At 42.8% G+C, this 16,401-nt stretch overlaps 1 protein-coding gene across 3 annotated transcripts in view; it reads right to left on the minus strand.

Moving 5' to 3' along the window:
- The window catches only part of ACPP (acid phosphatase, prostate), a 42,508-nt gene extending 30,074 nt beyond the window's left edge, over positions 1-12,434 (minus strand). The window contains exons 1-4 of one of the 3 annotated variants that reach the window (XM_005863581.2): positions 12,232-12,432; positions 5,371-5,466; positions 1,554-1,640; positions 672-824 (exon numbers count right to left, since the gene is read on the minus strand). In XM_005863581.2, coding sequence (XP_005863643.1) covers positions 672-824; positions 1,554-1,640; positions 5,371-5,466; positions 12,232-12,345 — 450 coding nt within the window. In that variant the 5' untranslated portion in view covers positions 12,346-12,432. Of the gene's footprint in view, positions 1-671; positions 825-1,553; positions 1,641-5,370; positions 5,467-12,231 lie in introns of all 3 variants that reach the window. The other 2 variants (XM_014537528.1, XM_014537529.1) reach the window with 2 other exon arrangements.
- Positions 12,435-16,401: the final 3,967 nt, after the last annotated feature.

Consider the following 16,401-nt stretch of genomic DNA (forward strand, 5'->3'; position numbering starts at 1 on the left):
CCTAGAGACAGGACTTGGCTGGAGATCCTACACAGAACCTAGAAACAGAACCTAGCAAGAGAACCTGGCTGAAGAACCTAAACACAGAACCTAGAGACAGAAAGACAGAACCTAGAGACAGGACTTGGCTGGAGATCCTAGACAGAACCTAGCAAGAAAACATGGCAAAAGATCCTGGACAGAACCTGGCTACAGAACTTGGATGGAGATCCTGGAGGGAGAACCCAACCATGCTGATCAACTGAATGCTGCCTTTGAGTCCTTCCTTCTTCGCCTACTCCGTCCACACCTATGGGGAACCCCTGGACCTGCTGGGGCTGGACCCCAGCAATGGAGGAGAACCTGTGTGGGGCACCAAAGAATTAAACACTGGGAGCCGTGTGTGTGTGTGTGTGTGTGTGTGTGTGTGTAGATACATAGGGACAAATTGCCAAAAGTTGAAAGAGTGGCAAAACAAAATAGTTGATAAAGATCCAAAGAGACATTCTGTTCCTACTCTCTCTTGCCTTGGGCTTTCTACGTCCTACATTGTCCTTTGCACTTTTATTTAGGAAAGAATTAAGGCTGCACAGCCCAAGAAGAGTCCAGACTCCCATACCCACAAGTATTGAGCAACCTGCCTCCCGCCTTCCAGGCCCAATAGAATCTGCTGGTTTTCCCAGAATACTGACCCGATCTTCCACAAGAGGGACTGTGTGCACTGGGATGGGCTGCCAGGGCAGGTTGGGATTCCAGAGGCTAATACCCTTGGGGGGAAACAGGGCTGCAAGGTTTGTCATGGCACTCATCAACGTCCGGTCAATGTCTGTGCTGCGAACATAAACCTAGAGTGGGAAAATCAAAGTAGAATCCAACTGAGAGGAACTGTGGGTTTTTCCTGTACAGCTAGTACCTGAGAAAGGACAGGATATCCACACCAAAATATTAGCAAACATTGTGATAGCATCATGATCATAAGATCTGTTATGGAAGAGACAGTATTATGAGCATGCCATGCTATAAAGCAACCTGCTATGCCAATACAGTGGGGCCTTGACTTACGAGTGTCCCGACTAACCAGTTTTTTGAAATACAAGCCGATTTTTTGCTTTGAGTTGCGAGCTAAAATTCGGGTTATGAGCCAGCTTCAGATACCCCACCGCTAGTTGGCACAGCAAACGTCACAGTGAACGCCACAACATCAGCCCAGCATCACGTGTCTCACTCGTTCACTTTAATGATTTGATATACGAGTAATTTGAGTTACGAGCTCCATCACGGAACGAATTAAACTCATAAGTCAAGGCCCCACTGTAGTTGAATTGACAAAAGAGACCAATTAAGTGGAGGCTACGTGTCTTTACTTGCCAAGCTAAAGTATTTACCGTAGTTGTCCTTAACATTTTAGCTCACTCATGTTCATAATGTTTTAGGAATAAAATATTTGTAGAAAGAGGAATACATTTCTAAACAAGATTATCTGTTGGGAAATAGGCAAAGCACTTTGAGAAATGCAACATTATGTTAAATTCTTTCAGAGGGACAAGGTTCCCACTTCTAGCTCCCCAACTTGCCTGTTGATGTTTATAGGACTCATTCAAGAATTTTCCGTATCTTTTCCTTATATACTCTCCAAGTTCATAATGCTGCTCCATGCCCAACTAGGGGAAAAAATAAAAGCACAAATTACTGAAAGTAAGTTCTGTGACTCTTATCTATGCACCTCATCTCTCCTCATTAAATGAGTGAATAATAGTGTACTTTAATAGTTCCACAACAATACATTTTTAAATGACAACAAGAAAAAAAAAAGCTGTAGTTTTTAGTCATTACTCCCTGAGAAAACTCTTTACCTTCATTACCACTTAACATAGAGCCTTGTACAGGTAATAATTGGTGATGAATCTGATCTACATAAATGATTCATCCCTGGTGTGGTAGAGCATTCAATGGTCATCTTTGTTGGCAGAACATTCAAAGGGCTGGCTGACCTCTTAGGACCGTGGTTGGCAAACCGCGGCTCGCAAGCCACATGCGGCTCTTTGGCCCCTTGAGTGTGGCTCTTCCACAAAATACCACGTGCAGGCGTGCACGTACAGTGCGATTGAAACTTCATGGCCCATGTGCAGAAGTTGGTATTTTGTGGAAGAGCCGGTATTTTGTGGAAGAGCCACACTCAAGGGGCCAAAGAGCCGCATGTGGCTCACGAGCTGCGGTTTGCCAACCACTGATTTAGGGGGTTGGTGGAAGAAATTCAACCATTAAGAGGTTGGATTTGATGAATCTGAAGATCATATTCAACCTCTGGGTGCAATGTTTTATTATTTGTACAGTTTATTTATGCGTGGTACATGAAAAACTGGAGCCTGTTACTCAAAGTATGGTCTGTGGATCATCAGTATTAGCATCATTTCGGAGTATGTTAGAAACCAAATTCCTGGGCCCCACCTAGTTTGAGGATGAGCTCAGGAATCAGTTTTTAACAAGCTCACTAAGACTGTGACGGCCAGTAATCACTGAGAAGCATTACTTTAGCTCAATGATCCCTAAGCCTATCTGTGCATCAGAAACAAAATGTATCTAGGGGTACTTGTTGAAATGCAGATTCCTCAGCATTTCCCCCCAAGATTCCTGCTCATTAAATCCTGGGTGTAGTCCTGGAATCTTCATTTTAACAACTGCCTCGAGTGATTCACATCCATGTAGTAGAGCACCATGCTTTGAGAAGCACTGCGTTCAGGTCTGTCGTTAACCCAGAGCTTCACCAGAGCTTCAGGAGTCAAAGAGGATGTGGTCACCGTGGCTTCTGCTTGGCCCCACACGCTCATTTGCTTGTCACTCCTGGCCACCACTATCATCACCACCCCTCTAGAATGGGGAAGAAGGTAATAGGAGCAATGTGTAATTTGAGGTTTGTGAGTTTACTGGATGATCTGGGTAGCTGAATAAGCTGGTATTTTGGGTCCAATCATTGTTCTAACTTAAAACTGACTTCTGATGAAACAATCATCTTCTATAGAGCGGTGGTTTTCACACTTTATCTTGCACAGAATCATATGGAGAACTCATTCAAACAAAGATTCCCAGGCTTCCACCCCAGAGTTTCTGGTTCAGTGGGTGGGGCCAAAGAATTTAGTTCCATCAAGTTCCCAGGTGCCAGGGACCACACTTTGAGAACCACTGATCTATAAAGCCATCACTTCTCCTTATGTAGATTGGAAGTACCTGGTCAAGGACAAGATTTGAACTCTAGAACTTTTGCTGCTTCACGAGGGTCTATGTACCAACACCATTGGCATCACCAGGAAGTTTGTTAGAAATGCAGAATCCCAGGTCCCATGTCAGACCTGCTGAATTAGAATCTGCATTTTGACAGGATCTCTACATGATTCATTTGAACTTGAAAGCTTGAGAAACACCCCTATAGGAGAATCTGATGGTTAGTCAAGAAAGTCTCAGATGAAAAATACAGATACCACAGTCTGCAAGAATCTTTTAGCCTTACTGAAAGCACAGCAAGGGAACAAGAGTCTAAATAGAACCACAGTTATTGAGAAGCAGCCCTGAATTATTGTAATACCTCTTATTCAAGAAGCTACAAGCTGGGTAGGCTGTGGTGGGAAGAGGTCTGACTTGGGAGCCAGAAGATGCTGGCCTCAAACAACCTCTCTGAGTTTCCTCCTCTATTAAACAGTGTAGTTGAATTAGGGCAGTAATTTTCAGCTCTGGCTGCACATTTGAATCAACTGATCAACCAAGGCACTTCTGAAAATCCTATATCCAGGCCACACTTGGCACCAATTCAAGAATCTCTCAGGCAGACATCAATATTTTTTAAAGCTGTGCCCTGGCTGGTGTGGTTCCGTGGATGGAACATCGGCCTGCTCACTGAAGGGTCATGGGTTTGATTCTAGGTCAAGAGCATGTACCTGGGTTGCAGGTAAGATCCCAGGCCCTGTTGGAGCTCATGTGGGAGGCAACCAGTTGGTGAGTCTGTCTCACATCTCTCTCTCTCTCTCTCACTCTCTCTCTCTCCCTCCCTCCCTCCTTCCCTCCCTCCTTCCCAGCATCCCTTCCACTTTCTCTAAAACTCAATGGAAAGAATATCTATCTTTGGGTGAGGATTAACAACAATAACAACAACACTTTTTAAAGCTCTTTCAATAATTCCAATGTTTGGCCAAGATTAAGACCCATTAGTGTTGCAGATATCCAACTCTAAACATTCTTGAACATCTTCTAAATATATTTAAACAGTGCATTGATCAGGACAGAAGCAATGCACCTGGCCTTATGGCTCCAAACAGAAGAGCCATCCACTCTTACAGGGGGGCACTGGAGCATGGAGCAGAGACCACGTTTGCCTTTGTTTCCCAGTTCACCTTCTCCTTCGGTGCTCTGTAGGAAGTAGGACTTCCTGTGTGTAAGTGACCCCTTAAAAGGAAGGCTTAAACCCAACATATCTAGCTGATAAGAAATCAAATTTGGGCCCTAGCCAGTTTGGCTCAGTGGATAGAGCATCGGCCTGTGGGCTGAAGGGTCCCAGGTTCGATTCCAGCAAGGGCATATACCTTGATTGCGGACACATCCCCAGTGGAGGGTGTGCAGGAGGCGGCTGATCGATGTTTCTCTCTCATCAATGTTTCTAACCCCCTCTCCCTCTCCCTTCCTCTCTGTAAAAAAATCAATAAAATATATATTTTTTAAAAAGAAATCAAATTTGGTATCAGCACTTCCAGAGGAATGTTTTCCCAACCCTGTGAATTCAGCTTATTGATTACAAGATTATTTTCTACTTTCTCAGGTAGAGCCTGAGAATCTCAAGGGCTGGCTTATAAGTATCTTTCGCTCATTTCAGCATCACTAACCTCCTGCATTTTTCTGTTGTTCATGCACATCTCTTATGCTTTAATAAAACACACAATTAAAAAAGATCAAGTCCTAACTGATTTGGCTCAGTGGATAGAGTGTCAGCCTGCAGACTGAAGGGTCCCGGGTTCTATTTCAGTCAAGGGCACATGCCGGGGTTATGGGCTATAGGGGGCATGCAGGAGGCAGCTGATCAATGATTCTCTCCCTCTCCCTTCCTCTCTGAAACCAATAAAAATATATTTTTTAAAACCGAAACAGGAAATTCTATACACTTTTGTGCAGTTATTAGTCACTAAGGCTGACTTGGACATGACCAGAAATTAACAAGGCTAACCATTAGTTCCTCTTGTTCCACAATCGAAACACATTTGAGACTTTTTAGATCCCAGGTAATTGTGCAAAATATTTTTCCAGATCTGAGTAACTAAAGTGGTTTTATGGTTTCAATGGATTACAAACCCCACAATGTTTAGTTTCCCTTGAGACTTATCACCAACTTTAGCTAAAAATCCAACCAACCTGAGTGAGTTGGCCAAATCCTTGTGGCCAGGAGGTTTCTTTAATGGGGTCATTAGGAAAGGTTTCAATGGGACTCCGGTCTCCATGCCTAAAAACCTGAAAATAGATTAAGACAGTAATGTTACAAATTTCATTTTGGTATTTGGCCTCTCCTCATCATAACAGATATTTTTCTAAACCACTGGTTCTCAATCTTGGCTGCTCATACCATCACTTGGGGAGTTAAAAGTATTCTGAGGATGGAGCCACCCCTAGTGATTTTGTTTTATGAATTTGGGATACAGCCAGGGCATCAGGATTTTAAAAACCTTCCCAGGTAAATCGTAGGTTAAGAACCACTGTTCTAAAATCACTAACACTTTTCCTGTGTTTCAGGTAAAGCAAGTAACAAATGATTAGCCATTAGGAGGCAGACCATCCGCACATGGAAACTGGTTTGTACATTGGACAGGACGAGAAGGAACACAAAGCTCAGTAAGATCACTTTATTGCAGATGCACTCTGATGAGAAGTAGTCTTCCCTTAATTGTAGTTACAGTAATAATGGTGTCAACATTTTTTGCCTATAATAAAATGCTTCATAGAAATTGCAACTATTTTGCATCAATGATTCTTAGGAAGTTTTTAGGAGGTTGGAGGTAAAGGAATTGCGGCGGGGAGATGAGAAGAGCGAATTCTCTATACTTTAAGGACATACTTTGGATGTGTACACAGGTCATGCTATTTTTTTTAATTGATTTCAGAAAGAGGAAGGGAGAGGGAGAGAGGGATAGAAACATCAATGATGAGAATCATTGATCCGTTGCCTCCTGCACATCCCATAACTCAGACATGTGCCCTGACCAGAAATCGAACTGTGACCTTCTGGTTCATGGGTTGATGCTCAACTACTGAGCCTCACTGGTTGGTATGTCATGCTATTTTGAGTGCCCATTTTACTCTTTGGGGTGCAGCCTGAACTTCTGAAACCTTGATTATAATATGTTTTCTGAGCAGTATACCAAGCCAAACACAAAGTTATTTTATAAGCAAAAGATAGGGAAATAAAAACACTCAAGAAGTACAAGATGGCTCCATCCTGTTTGGCTCAGTGGATAGAGTGTCGGCCCTCGAGCTGAAAGGTCCTGGGTTCAACTCCAGTCAAGGGCACATACCTCGGTTGCAGGCTTGATTCCTGACCCTGGTTAGGGCTCATGCGGGAGGCAACCAATTGATGTGTCTCTCTCACATTGATGTTTCTCTCTATCTCTCCCCCTCCACACTCTCTAAAAATCAATGGGAAAATATCCTTGGGTGAGGATTAACCAGAAGAAGGAGGAGGAGGAGGAGGAGGAGGAGGAGGAGGAGGAGGAGGAGGAGGAGGAGGAGGAGGAGGAGGAGGAGGAGGAGGAGGAGGAGGAGGAGGAGGAGGAGGAGGAGGAGGAGGAGGAGGAGGATAACAAGATGAAGTCTACATTGATGCCAGCACACACATTTAATTGCACTTTTCACTTATACTACCTGGCTAAGGTGCTCCACTGAAAAGAAAGCCAGGAGGCTGTTCTTTTGAAATTCTGTAAAAGAGCTCAGTAGACACTGAATAAGAAAGAGTATCAAAGCTTTAGCCATCTTTGAGGCAGTGAGGGAGGATTCTAAGACTTTGGTTGTGTCTCTGGTGTCTGAAGAAAACTGATCTTTTGGTCCCTAAACCAGCAATTTTCAACAGGTGTGCTCAAGAAATTTTAAAACATGCAATACCTGGCTATATAGTCAGGGACACTGACCTCTTTTCCCTTAGATTGTAAAAAAAAAATGACAACAGCCAACACAACAATAGCTGTTTGGTGTGCATGAATCAAAAGTATACCTATTTTTTAAAAATCAGATTGGCGTGTGCCGCAGAATTTTAGTAATTAGTTTATGTGTGCCATGAGATGAGAAAGGTAGAAAATCGCTTCCCTAAACTAAAATCTCATTAGAACGGGCTACAGCAAATACAGGGCTAATGGTGCAGTGGGTCTTAAGAAACCGTCTGGGTCAGGTAAGGAATTACTGTAATAAATGGTGCCCTCATGGCAGGAAGAAGGGCCACATATTCTCCAATGAGCACCTACAGTTATTTGTCACCAAGAGTGACTTGGTTATGACCAGAGATTATTGAGGCTAAACATTAGTGCTTCTCTTTTCACAATAGAAACACACTTCAGACTTTTACTTCCCAAAATACTACATGCAAAACACTTTCCCAGATCTGAGTAACTAGAGTTGTTATATGGTTTCAATAGATTATAAACTCCACATTGTTTAATTTCCCTGGTTTCTCAGCTTCAGTACTGTTGACATTTGGGTTGGGTAATTCCTTGTGAGGAGCTGTCCTATGCCTTATAGGATGTTTAGCAGCATCCTTAGCCTTTGCCCACTAGATGACAGTAGCATTCTCCACTTGTGACAACCAAAAAGGCATGTGCCCTGACTGGGAATCAAACCATGACTCCTGGTTCATAGGTCCACGCTCAACCACTGAGCCACCGCAGCCAGGCAGACCTCAAGTGCTTTAAAAAAAAAAGTCAATCAGAATGTGTTACTTGGTTGCTTAGAATCCTCTCATTCTGTTTAAGTTTATTTGGCAGAAAATCGTAAAGATATACAAAAGTAGAGATTGTTATAGTGAGCCCCTGCCTACTCTCAGACATCATATAATTTCAGACATTATATCATTTCCTATTGCTCTTTGCATAATATTATAATTTCCTTACTCTGGCTCACAAGATCATACCTGATCTGGCCTTGCCCACCATAATGTTCTCACCTTACATTTTTGCTAAACATGGTTAGTCACCAAGCCCTCCCGCTGGCCCATCCATCTGATATAATAAATTTGTTCCAGCCTCAGAGTGTTGATGTCCTATCTGCCTCAAATGGCCTGTTTCTACTTCTTCCCCTGGGACACACACACACACACGGTCGCTAATTCACATCTGTCCTGGGAAAGGCACCCTCTGCGGAGAGGCCTCCCTTGACCACAGGTTACAAAGTAATTCCTGCTCCATCTCTTTCTCATCCCCCGGCTCTATTTTTGTCCCTATTTTCTTGTGTTTTGTGTGTATGTGTATCTGGCATCTCTTCTCCCCCTAAATTCCTTGGCAGTAGAATCCTTGCTGTCATGGGCACCGCTATATCCCCAACACAGTGCTGGCACACAGGACACATATGCTCCCACACAGCAAGATGCCCCGCGCTCTGCCCAGCGAGATGCCTTTGAAGGACATGCAGGCCTAGGGGGCCACTGAGCCCAGGAGAGACCCTGGAGGGTTGTTTGTGAGTGGAGGCCGGAGCCCTGGTTTTGTTTGCCAGTAGAGAGTTCTCCCTGGTCCCTCTTTTAGATGCCAACCAATCTGTAGGCGTGGCTCCGGACAGTTACAACTGGAGTCCCCAGCACCCAGTATGTCCCAAAGAAGTTCCAGTTCCTCTTTAATACCAAGATAATATTACAGGCCTTGCTGGGCCATTTGGAGGATTCAAAATACAAATGTAAGAGCCTAGCATCTAGTGGATGCTCACAATATGGTGGCTGCGATTCTTACTTTGATAGAAGCAGAAGATAACATTTATAGGCCTTGAGAAGTTCCTGCCTGTGTTCTAAGGTATTGTTCAAACATGAACAATTAAGATGAAAGCAAATAAAAGGGCAGTCGCCAGTCTTATTCTAGAGAAAAGTTCTGAAGGAAAGGACAAGTAAGTCAATGGATCAGTAAGTCAAACCGTGGTTGGAGTGAATAAATTCTGTTTAACTCTTGAGTCACATTTTAAATTTTTATTTTTTTTTAGTTTTTATTGGGCCAGGGACCCAAAGCTGGGAAGAAAAATGAACAAACTTAAAAGAAAAAAAGACATGTAAATACTTTATCCTTTTTAGAACAGAAAGAATAGAAAAGAAAAACAAATCCTGGCATTTTAATTAACTGGTTATGAATGTTACAAAAAGCACACATGGGATAATTGTATGTATTATGTAAGTGTATGTATGTTAATAATAGTTACAATGTTTGGGGCATTTACCAGATAGGCTTATAAGTACTTCTAAGTATTAACTCAATGAAGTCTCACAACAACTCCATGAAGTACTATTATCCCCATTTTACTGATGATGAAACTGAGGCACAGAAAGGTTAAGTTACTCATCAAAAGCCACACAGCTAGTAAGGGGTCGAGCTGTAATCAAACTCAGGTGGTCTGCACATTTAAACACGATGCTATAGTGCGCTGTGTAGTACACAGTATTGTAAGTTTCTTCGGTGTTTATAGTTCATATTAATTTTTAAGACTTTCAAATGTTTAATGCCTTGTATATATCCCACCTCCATGACATCATCATCTTTCCAGCAACCAAAAACTGAAAACTCAGAGTCATTTTGGTTTCTCTTTTTTCCTTATTATTCAACCCATAGGGATTCTGCCTTCACATTTTTTTTTAAAAGAAGTTCATCCTTTATTTTCCAACTCAGGTCTTTACTGTGCTTTTCCTGAACTGTGGTAGCATTCTCTCTCTGTTCTCCCCTCCTGCTTTTTCCTTCCTCAAACCATACTGCAGATGTGTCACCTCCAAGAGAAAATGAATTATAATTCATAGTGGCTAAGACTTGAGTACAAAGAGGTGACGTAGTTAGTCTAAGGTTCTAGGTAGTCTAAGGTTATAGTGTAGATAACGATCTAGTACTTTATATTCCCTTTTCTTGGATCCCTTTCAGCTACACATGTGCTTAACTACGAAGTTTCCTTATTAATTTTATAAACTAGAAAGTACAATTTGTATTTTATTAAGTTTATAAGCTCAAAAATAATAAAGGATTATCTAGAACCTTGAGGACATCATGCTAAGTAAGGTAAGTAATTCACCAAAGGACAAATACTGTATGATTTCACTTATATGAAATATATAGAGTAGTCAGATTCATAGTCAGAAAGTAGGATGGTGGTTGCCAGGGGCTGAGGGGAGGGGAGAATGGGGAGTTGCTGTATAAAGGGTATGGAGTTTCTGTTTTCAAGATGAAAAAAGTTGGGACATATGTAAGCACTCAATTAACTATGGGTTATTGTCATTAATATTATCTCTTTAATCAGAGGCACCTTTCTTTCGTTCTGGTTCTCCTGATAATTTTCTACGGATTTTCCTGGGTATATAATGGAATCATTTATAGTCAAACATTTGCTATGATCCATGAAAAGATGAAGGTAATATCTTCTGGCTTAAGTCCTTGGACAGAAGTTGTTTTGTAAGGGCCAAGAAAGGTGTATTAAGTTGCCTTTCATCTACCATTCATGGAAGAAAGCTGTGGTAGGAGAAATTGTTAACATTGGCTTTGTGTGAGAATTGTTCATTGTTTTTGGCTGCCAGTGAACTACCTCTGTAAGGTTTTTCTTAGGGAAGACTTAACTGGGACTCCCTAAACTTATGTTAACTAAGAGTGGAGGAGAGTTTGGTAGTCAAGTTGGCCTGGGCTGTAGTAAAACACGGAGGAGACCCAAACACAGGCAGTTCACTGAGGGTTGACTGTAATATCTCAGAGAGGGTCACTACTGAACTGGCTTATCACAGGTTTAGAGCATTGCAGGGCAATTTCTGCAGTTCCCACCCTTGCTCAATGCACATGTTGGCAAAGGAACCCATGCACAGAACTAAAAGTCTAACTTGCATGGATTTCCCCCTGTAACTGAAAGTCTAACTTCCCATGGTAGTGCACAATATTACACAGCTTTTTCAGCACAGAAGCCTGACAGCTGGTGAATCGTCTGTAAATAAATTGATGGTATATTTCTCTGGTTCTCCTCTCTCTCTCATTTTTGACTCATGACCTAGTAAAGATTTACTGGACTAAGAATCATGACTTGCATAAACTCATGGTTATGAAATTTTTTTTTTTGTAGAAGGAAAAGGAGTTTTGACTACACTTAAGCTGACAAAATAGGAATTTCATGTTTAATTTTTAAGAACATTCTAAAAATAAATCATGAACATTCTTACAGAGAGAAAAATCTACGTATTTATCAGCATACTTTCACGAGCAAAGGAAAAATGTGAGAGAGAAAGAGAGGGAGAGAACCTGTGAAAGACAAGGAAAGCGTCAGAGGCAGAAACAGATCAAAGAGAAACAGAGATACACAGAAAATCAGACACAAACAGAAACCAACAGAAGGATTAATTCCAGAACTCCTATGTAAAGTGGTAAATCCCCTTTACTTTGCAAACTCTTTCTATTTTTAAAACAGTGCCAACAGTATATTTTCTTTCCCTAACATCATGCATTTGGCAGCCTCTACCCCCCTCCCCCCGCCACCTTTTCTCATAACTTGTCACACATATGGGTGGGGAAAAACATGATTTCAGTGGTCAACCAAATCGATGTATCAGGAAGTCATCCTAGAACGCTTGAGTTTAGTTTCATTTTTCCGTTTCAAACACTGTTTGTAAATTTACTGATAAACAGAAGGGTTTCTTCACTCAGAAATGACTGGGTTTTTGGGGGGTTTGCAAACAAATCATCATTAAACGGAATGAAGCTAGTTCAGCCCCTGGTACTAAACAGCGCCAGCTGTGGCTTCTTCTCCTGGCTGGATTGGCTGTCAAAAGGAGTCTGCATTCGAGGCAGTTGTGAAGAAAGTGGATAAAGGAGGAACATGGGCAAAGGCAAAAATACCCAAACCAAACACCTTTGCATCAGCACACGTTAAAACTTCACTCCCAGGAACTTGCGAAACCTGATTATTCACTCTCCCAGTTTGGTCTCCCAAGGTAACAGAAGGGTAACCAGAAACCTGACACTCCATGTTCAGACCCTGCTGGTCACAGTTTTGAGAGAAAAGCAGTGAGAAAAGAGTACTCACCAGCGTCACAAACTTCAGCTCCTTAGCTCCCACACCTGGGTCCGGCCAGAAGGAAAGCAGGAGCAAGAAGCTAAGGCTGGCTGCCCTGGCCACCAGGCACCGGGCAGCTGTCATGATGGGGAGAGCTGCTGCTGGCAGGACCTAGGAGGTGCAACTTCCCCTGCAAAAGCCATTAAAGGGGAAGCTATTTAATCAAGAATTAAAAGAGAAGGAGGAGCTGGGAGGAGCCAGACTCCTAACTTGTAAAACCTCCAGGTAGCTTGGGGCGGGGTTTGGCACGGTCAGATTAATTTGGGGGCCAGGTGTTAGAGATCACAATCTTCTGGATTTCAGTTGGAAGGAGACTCAGGGAAGGGAATGCTGTGGCTCAAGGTGGCAGGCATTTTTTTTGTTTTGTTTTTGAGTTTAGCTTTATCTTTCCTTTCGATGGGGTGTGATCCAGCATTTGTGTTGTGGCTGTCACTTGGGAAAGGGATTTACCCTGGCTTTGGAAGCCTTGGGCCAGTCATGATTCATCTTTTGGGAGTCCAGAATTCTAAGGGGTGAACTATGGAAGAAACTGGCGATGTAATAGGATAGTAAGAAGCTAGGAAAATTCCAGGACAAGTGCAAGAGGGAAAGCGGTAGCAAGAAGTTAAGGTGAAAGCTTGCTGCCCTGGCCACCAGGCGTGAGGAGCAACGGGCAGCGGTAGCTCGTCCCAGGCTAACCCCCTGAACCTGTCGCCAAGGCCCCCCTTTTCTCTGACTTCCCAGTGAGCCAAAGCAGCCCAGCCTGGGCTCTCCTGTTGCTTCTTCTATGCCCTTGTTTCACTGTCCTCAGTATATTTTTGCTGTGGTCAATACATTCTTGCTTGCTTTTCTATACTTGGTCTCTTGATTGAAATCTTTCTTTCAAAAAGACAAGAACCGAGGTCTCCTCGTCTCACCGGTAACACAGGTACAGGCATATTTTGGGTCTCTTACCCAGGCTACACGTGACTCCCTTTTCTAGAACTCTCATGTAGCCTGTAGAGGTATTCTTAAATTGCAGAAGAGCAAGAGCAATTTTATACTTACACGGTAAGATATATGGGGCTCACCTGTGATATTTCAAAATTAGGGTTAAAAGTTTATTTCCTAACATGACACAGCCCAACAACAACAACAAACTAACTCACGACTCTTTACTGTCCATCACCAACTTTGGCCATGAGCCTGACATTCTGGGTGAGTCATACGCTGACCTCTCCAGCCATGATCTCATCGGGGAAGCTATGGAAGAGGATAATCTGGACTAAGGAAACTTAGCTTCCATTTCTCTGATCCTGTCAGCTCCAATCATAGGCTAAAATGGGATTTTCAAGCAGAGCTCTTGTCCCTGATGCTTCCACCCCACTAACAGAGGAGAGGAATGCTTTCCCCACAACCTGTTCCCCAGCACACGGTGCTTACCTGCACCGGGAGGGTGCTGTTGTGATGTGATCAAGGATGCCCCAGAATGCAGTGTGTGGGAGAGCTGTTCTTCTGTGCGAGGAAATGTATGTGAAACGTGAAAGCATGTGTGGTTAGGGTTAGACATTTAAGGGGACTTGTGAGCCTCTCTTTGCCATCACATTCTCCACCTGCCAGTCTCCACTGTCATTTCTAATGGGTGAGATTTTGAGGAGATGGACGCAGGGAAAAAAGGTGGTCCAGGGCAAAGCTGAAGTTGCCACACTGATCCCTACTGTGTGGGCCAAGCAACCTTGGAAAGGAAGCGCCAGTATCTGCTTACTGTTCACAGGCTTAGTTCTGAACCACGGGCCTTACATTGTGCCGGACACCTGATTCTGCTCAATGTCTTATTTTCTCAAGGATCAGCCCGGCTCCTTGTTCTCTGGTCTTCTGCCCTGTCTCACTCTTAAATTGATGCCTGATACTGTTCTGACTACAGTTTTAGCGCCTCCTGATAATCACACTGGTTCTGTAACCTGCTTGTGTTAGGTTGTGCTAAGTTAGATAAGCCCTCCTTCTAACCCAAACCCTACTACCTCTGTCACCTCCTCTGGGCTCCTTTTAGCCCTTCAAGTAAGAACAACAACAGCAATAACTTCTTATAGAAAGAAGAACAACAAAAAGCTGCTTGAATTGAACACATCTCAATTCAAACTGAATTCAAGTTGGAATAAGTGGGTAGTTTATAATTCTGTCTCAGTCCCCATCCAAACTCCTACTTTGATTATCAAATTATAAGGGGAGGAGAAGGTTATAAATGCAGATCTTGCATACCATGAAGTAGGGTTTGAAGAACCTCAACTCAGAGAAAACCTATTTTAGAATCTCCTTTGGTCTTTTGAATCTTGAACGCACAAGGCCTTTGTAAAGACTTAAAGAGTCATCTGGAATAAACATATGGATATGATAGCATTGAAAGTGAGACTTGAAAAAATACTGAGATGTCTTCCTTGACGTCCCAATGAAGGTTGTCAATCATTTTATTGTCAAGGATTAGCAGAATTTACTGGCTGAATCACCTTAGTTTCATTGTGATATTTCTTTCGTCATATGTTCAACCTCTAATTAGTATGTGTTAGGAAGTCCCATAAGTGGAACAGGCTGTGTTCATCGGAAAGCAAACACCCAGATGGAGATTTGCATATGCGAAATTTATTAGGGAGTGTTCTCAGGATCAGCAAAGGTAAGGGGAGGAGAAATGAGCAGGGTTGAGAAGAAGGAAATCCTGCTGATCCTGCTAGAGTTCTACAGCAGGGACGGCCTGTGGAGTTGTTCTGAATTGGGGTGAAGGGACAGGACGTTTTACTCTGACATTAGCCAGTCATTGGATGCAGGTTTCTCCTGGCAGGGAGTTTGACCCTGTGTAAGGTGGCTCCCTTCTGCCAGGACACTTCTCAAAGGAGTTGACAGCTGAGTGATATCAGACAAGTTCCCAAGAGCTGGGGTGAATTACTCCTTCAGCTCATAAAGGGAGACCTGGGTGGTGTAACTCAGAATCACGACAATGAACAAATATTTATGAGGAAAAAATTCATGATTTTTGGTAGATGGAAGGCTATAAAAGTACTAAGTATGCCTCTGATAGCAAGAGACTGGGTTGGAGTTGAAACCCATTAACAGGTATATTGGCTGTTCACCAGGTAGAAAGCCTATGATTGAACTCTCTGACTTGCTACATCTTCACAATTGTATTATTTGGCTTTCAGTGCCATATGGGCACTCAATAATATTGATTGATTAACAGTCAATATAAAGGCAAATTATCACTTCAGAACCTTGTTGCTATGTTAGCTGCTTTGAGGCAAATTTAATATAAGACAAGTTTAGAGTAAAAGTTCTTTTCCCCTAAACCAGTGGTCGGCAAACTCATTAGTCAACAGAGCCAAATATCAACAGTACAACGATTGAAATTTCTTTTGAGAGCCAAATTTTTTAAACTTAAACTATATAGGTAGGTACATTGTTATTAATTTAATTAGGGTACTCCTAAGCTGACCTTTGCTAAAAACGTCCTCAATTTGATTGAGGTACGTTTGCTGAGGTTGACCCCTTCCTACTCTCCCATCCACACTCATCTTGTATACTTGTTTCAGATAAACGAGTGTGGATGGGAGAGTTGGAAGGGGTTGACCTCAGCGAAAGTACCTCAAAACAATGTACCTCCTCCTTGCTGCATATCCCGCAGCCTGGCTGCACCGCGTCTCCTGTCGCCCAACCGACCGACCAACCGACCGACACCCCCCACTTCTTCTAACGCCACTTCTTCAAAATAGACTCTCCCAGGCAGAAAACCGACTTCTGCGCATGGGCCACAAAGTTTCAATCGCACTGTATGTGCCCGCCCGCACGTGGTATTTTGTGGAAGAGCCACACTCAAGGGGCCAAAGAGCCGCATGTGGCTCGTGAGCCACGGTTTGCCGACCACTGCCCTAAACCAATCACTGTGTGTGTGTGTGTCTTTGTGTATACTTCTATCTGCCCTTGCATAAAATGACTATTGTTTAATATTTAGATAAACATCCCCTCATATCACCAATCACTATGTCATTGGAAAGTATCAAAGTAAGCTATAACTGAGATCATCTTTCTAGTATTTCTCTAACTATAACACATGTAAGAGTCACTTGGGAAGCTTAATGAAATACAGATTCCTGGGCCTCACTCCCAAAAATTCCAGTTCAGGAGATTCAGATAAGA

This window comes from Myotis brandtii, unplaced genomic scaffold (genome assembly GCF_000412655.1).
Source record: "Myotis brandtii unplaced genomic scaffold, ASM41265v1 scaffold18, whole genome shotgun sequence".
Lineage (NCBI taxonomy): Eukaryota > Metazoa > Chordata > Mammalia > Chiroptera > Vespertilionidae > Myotis > Myotis brandtii.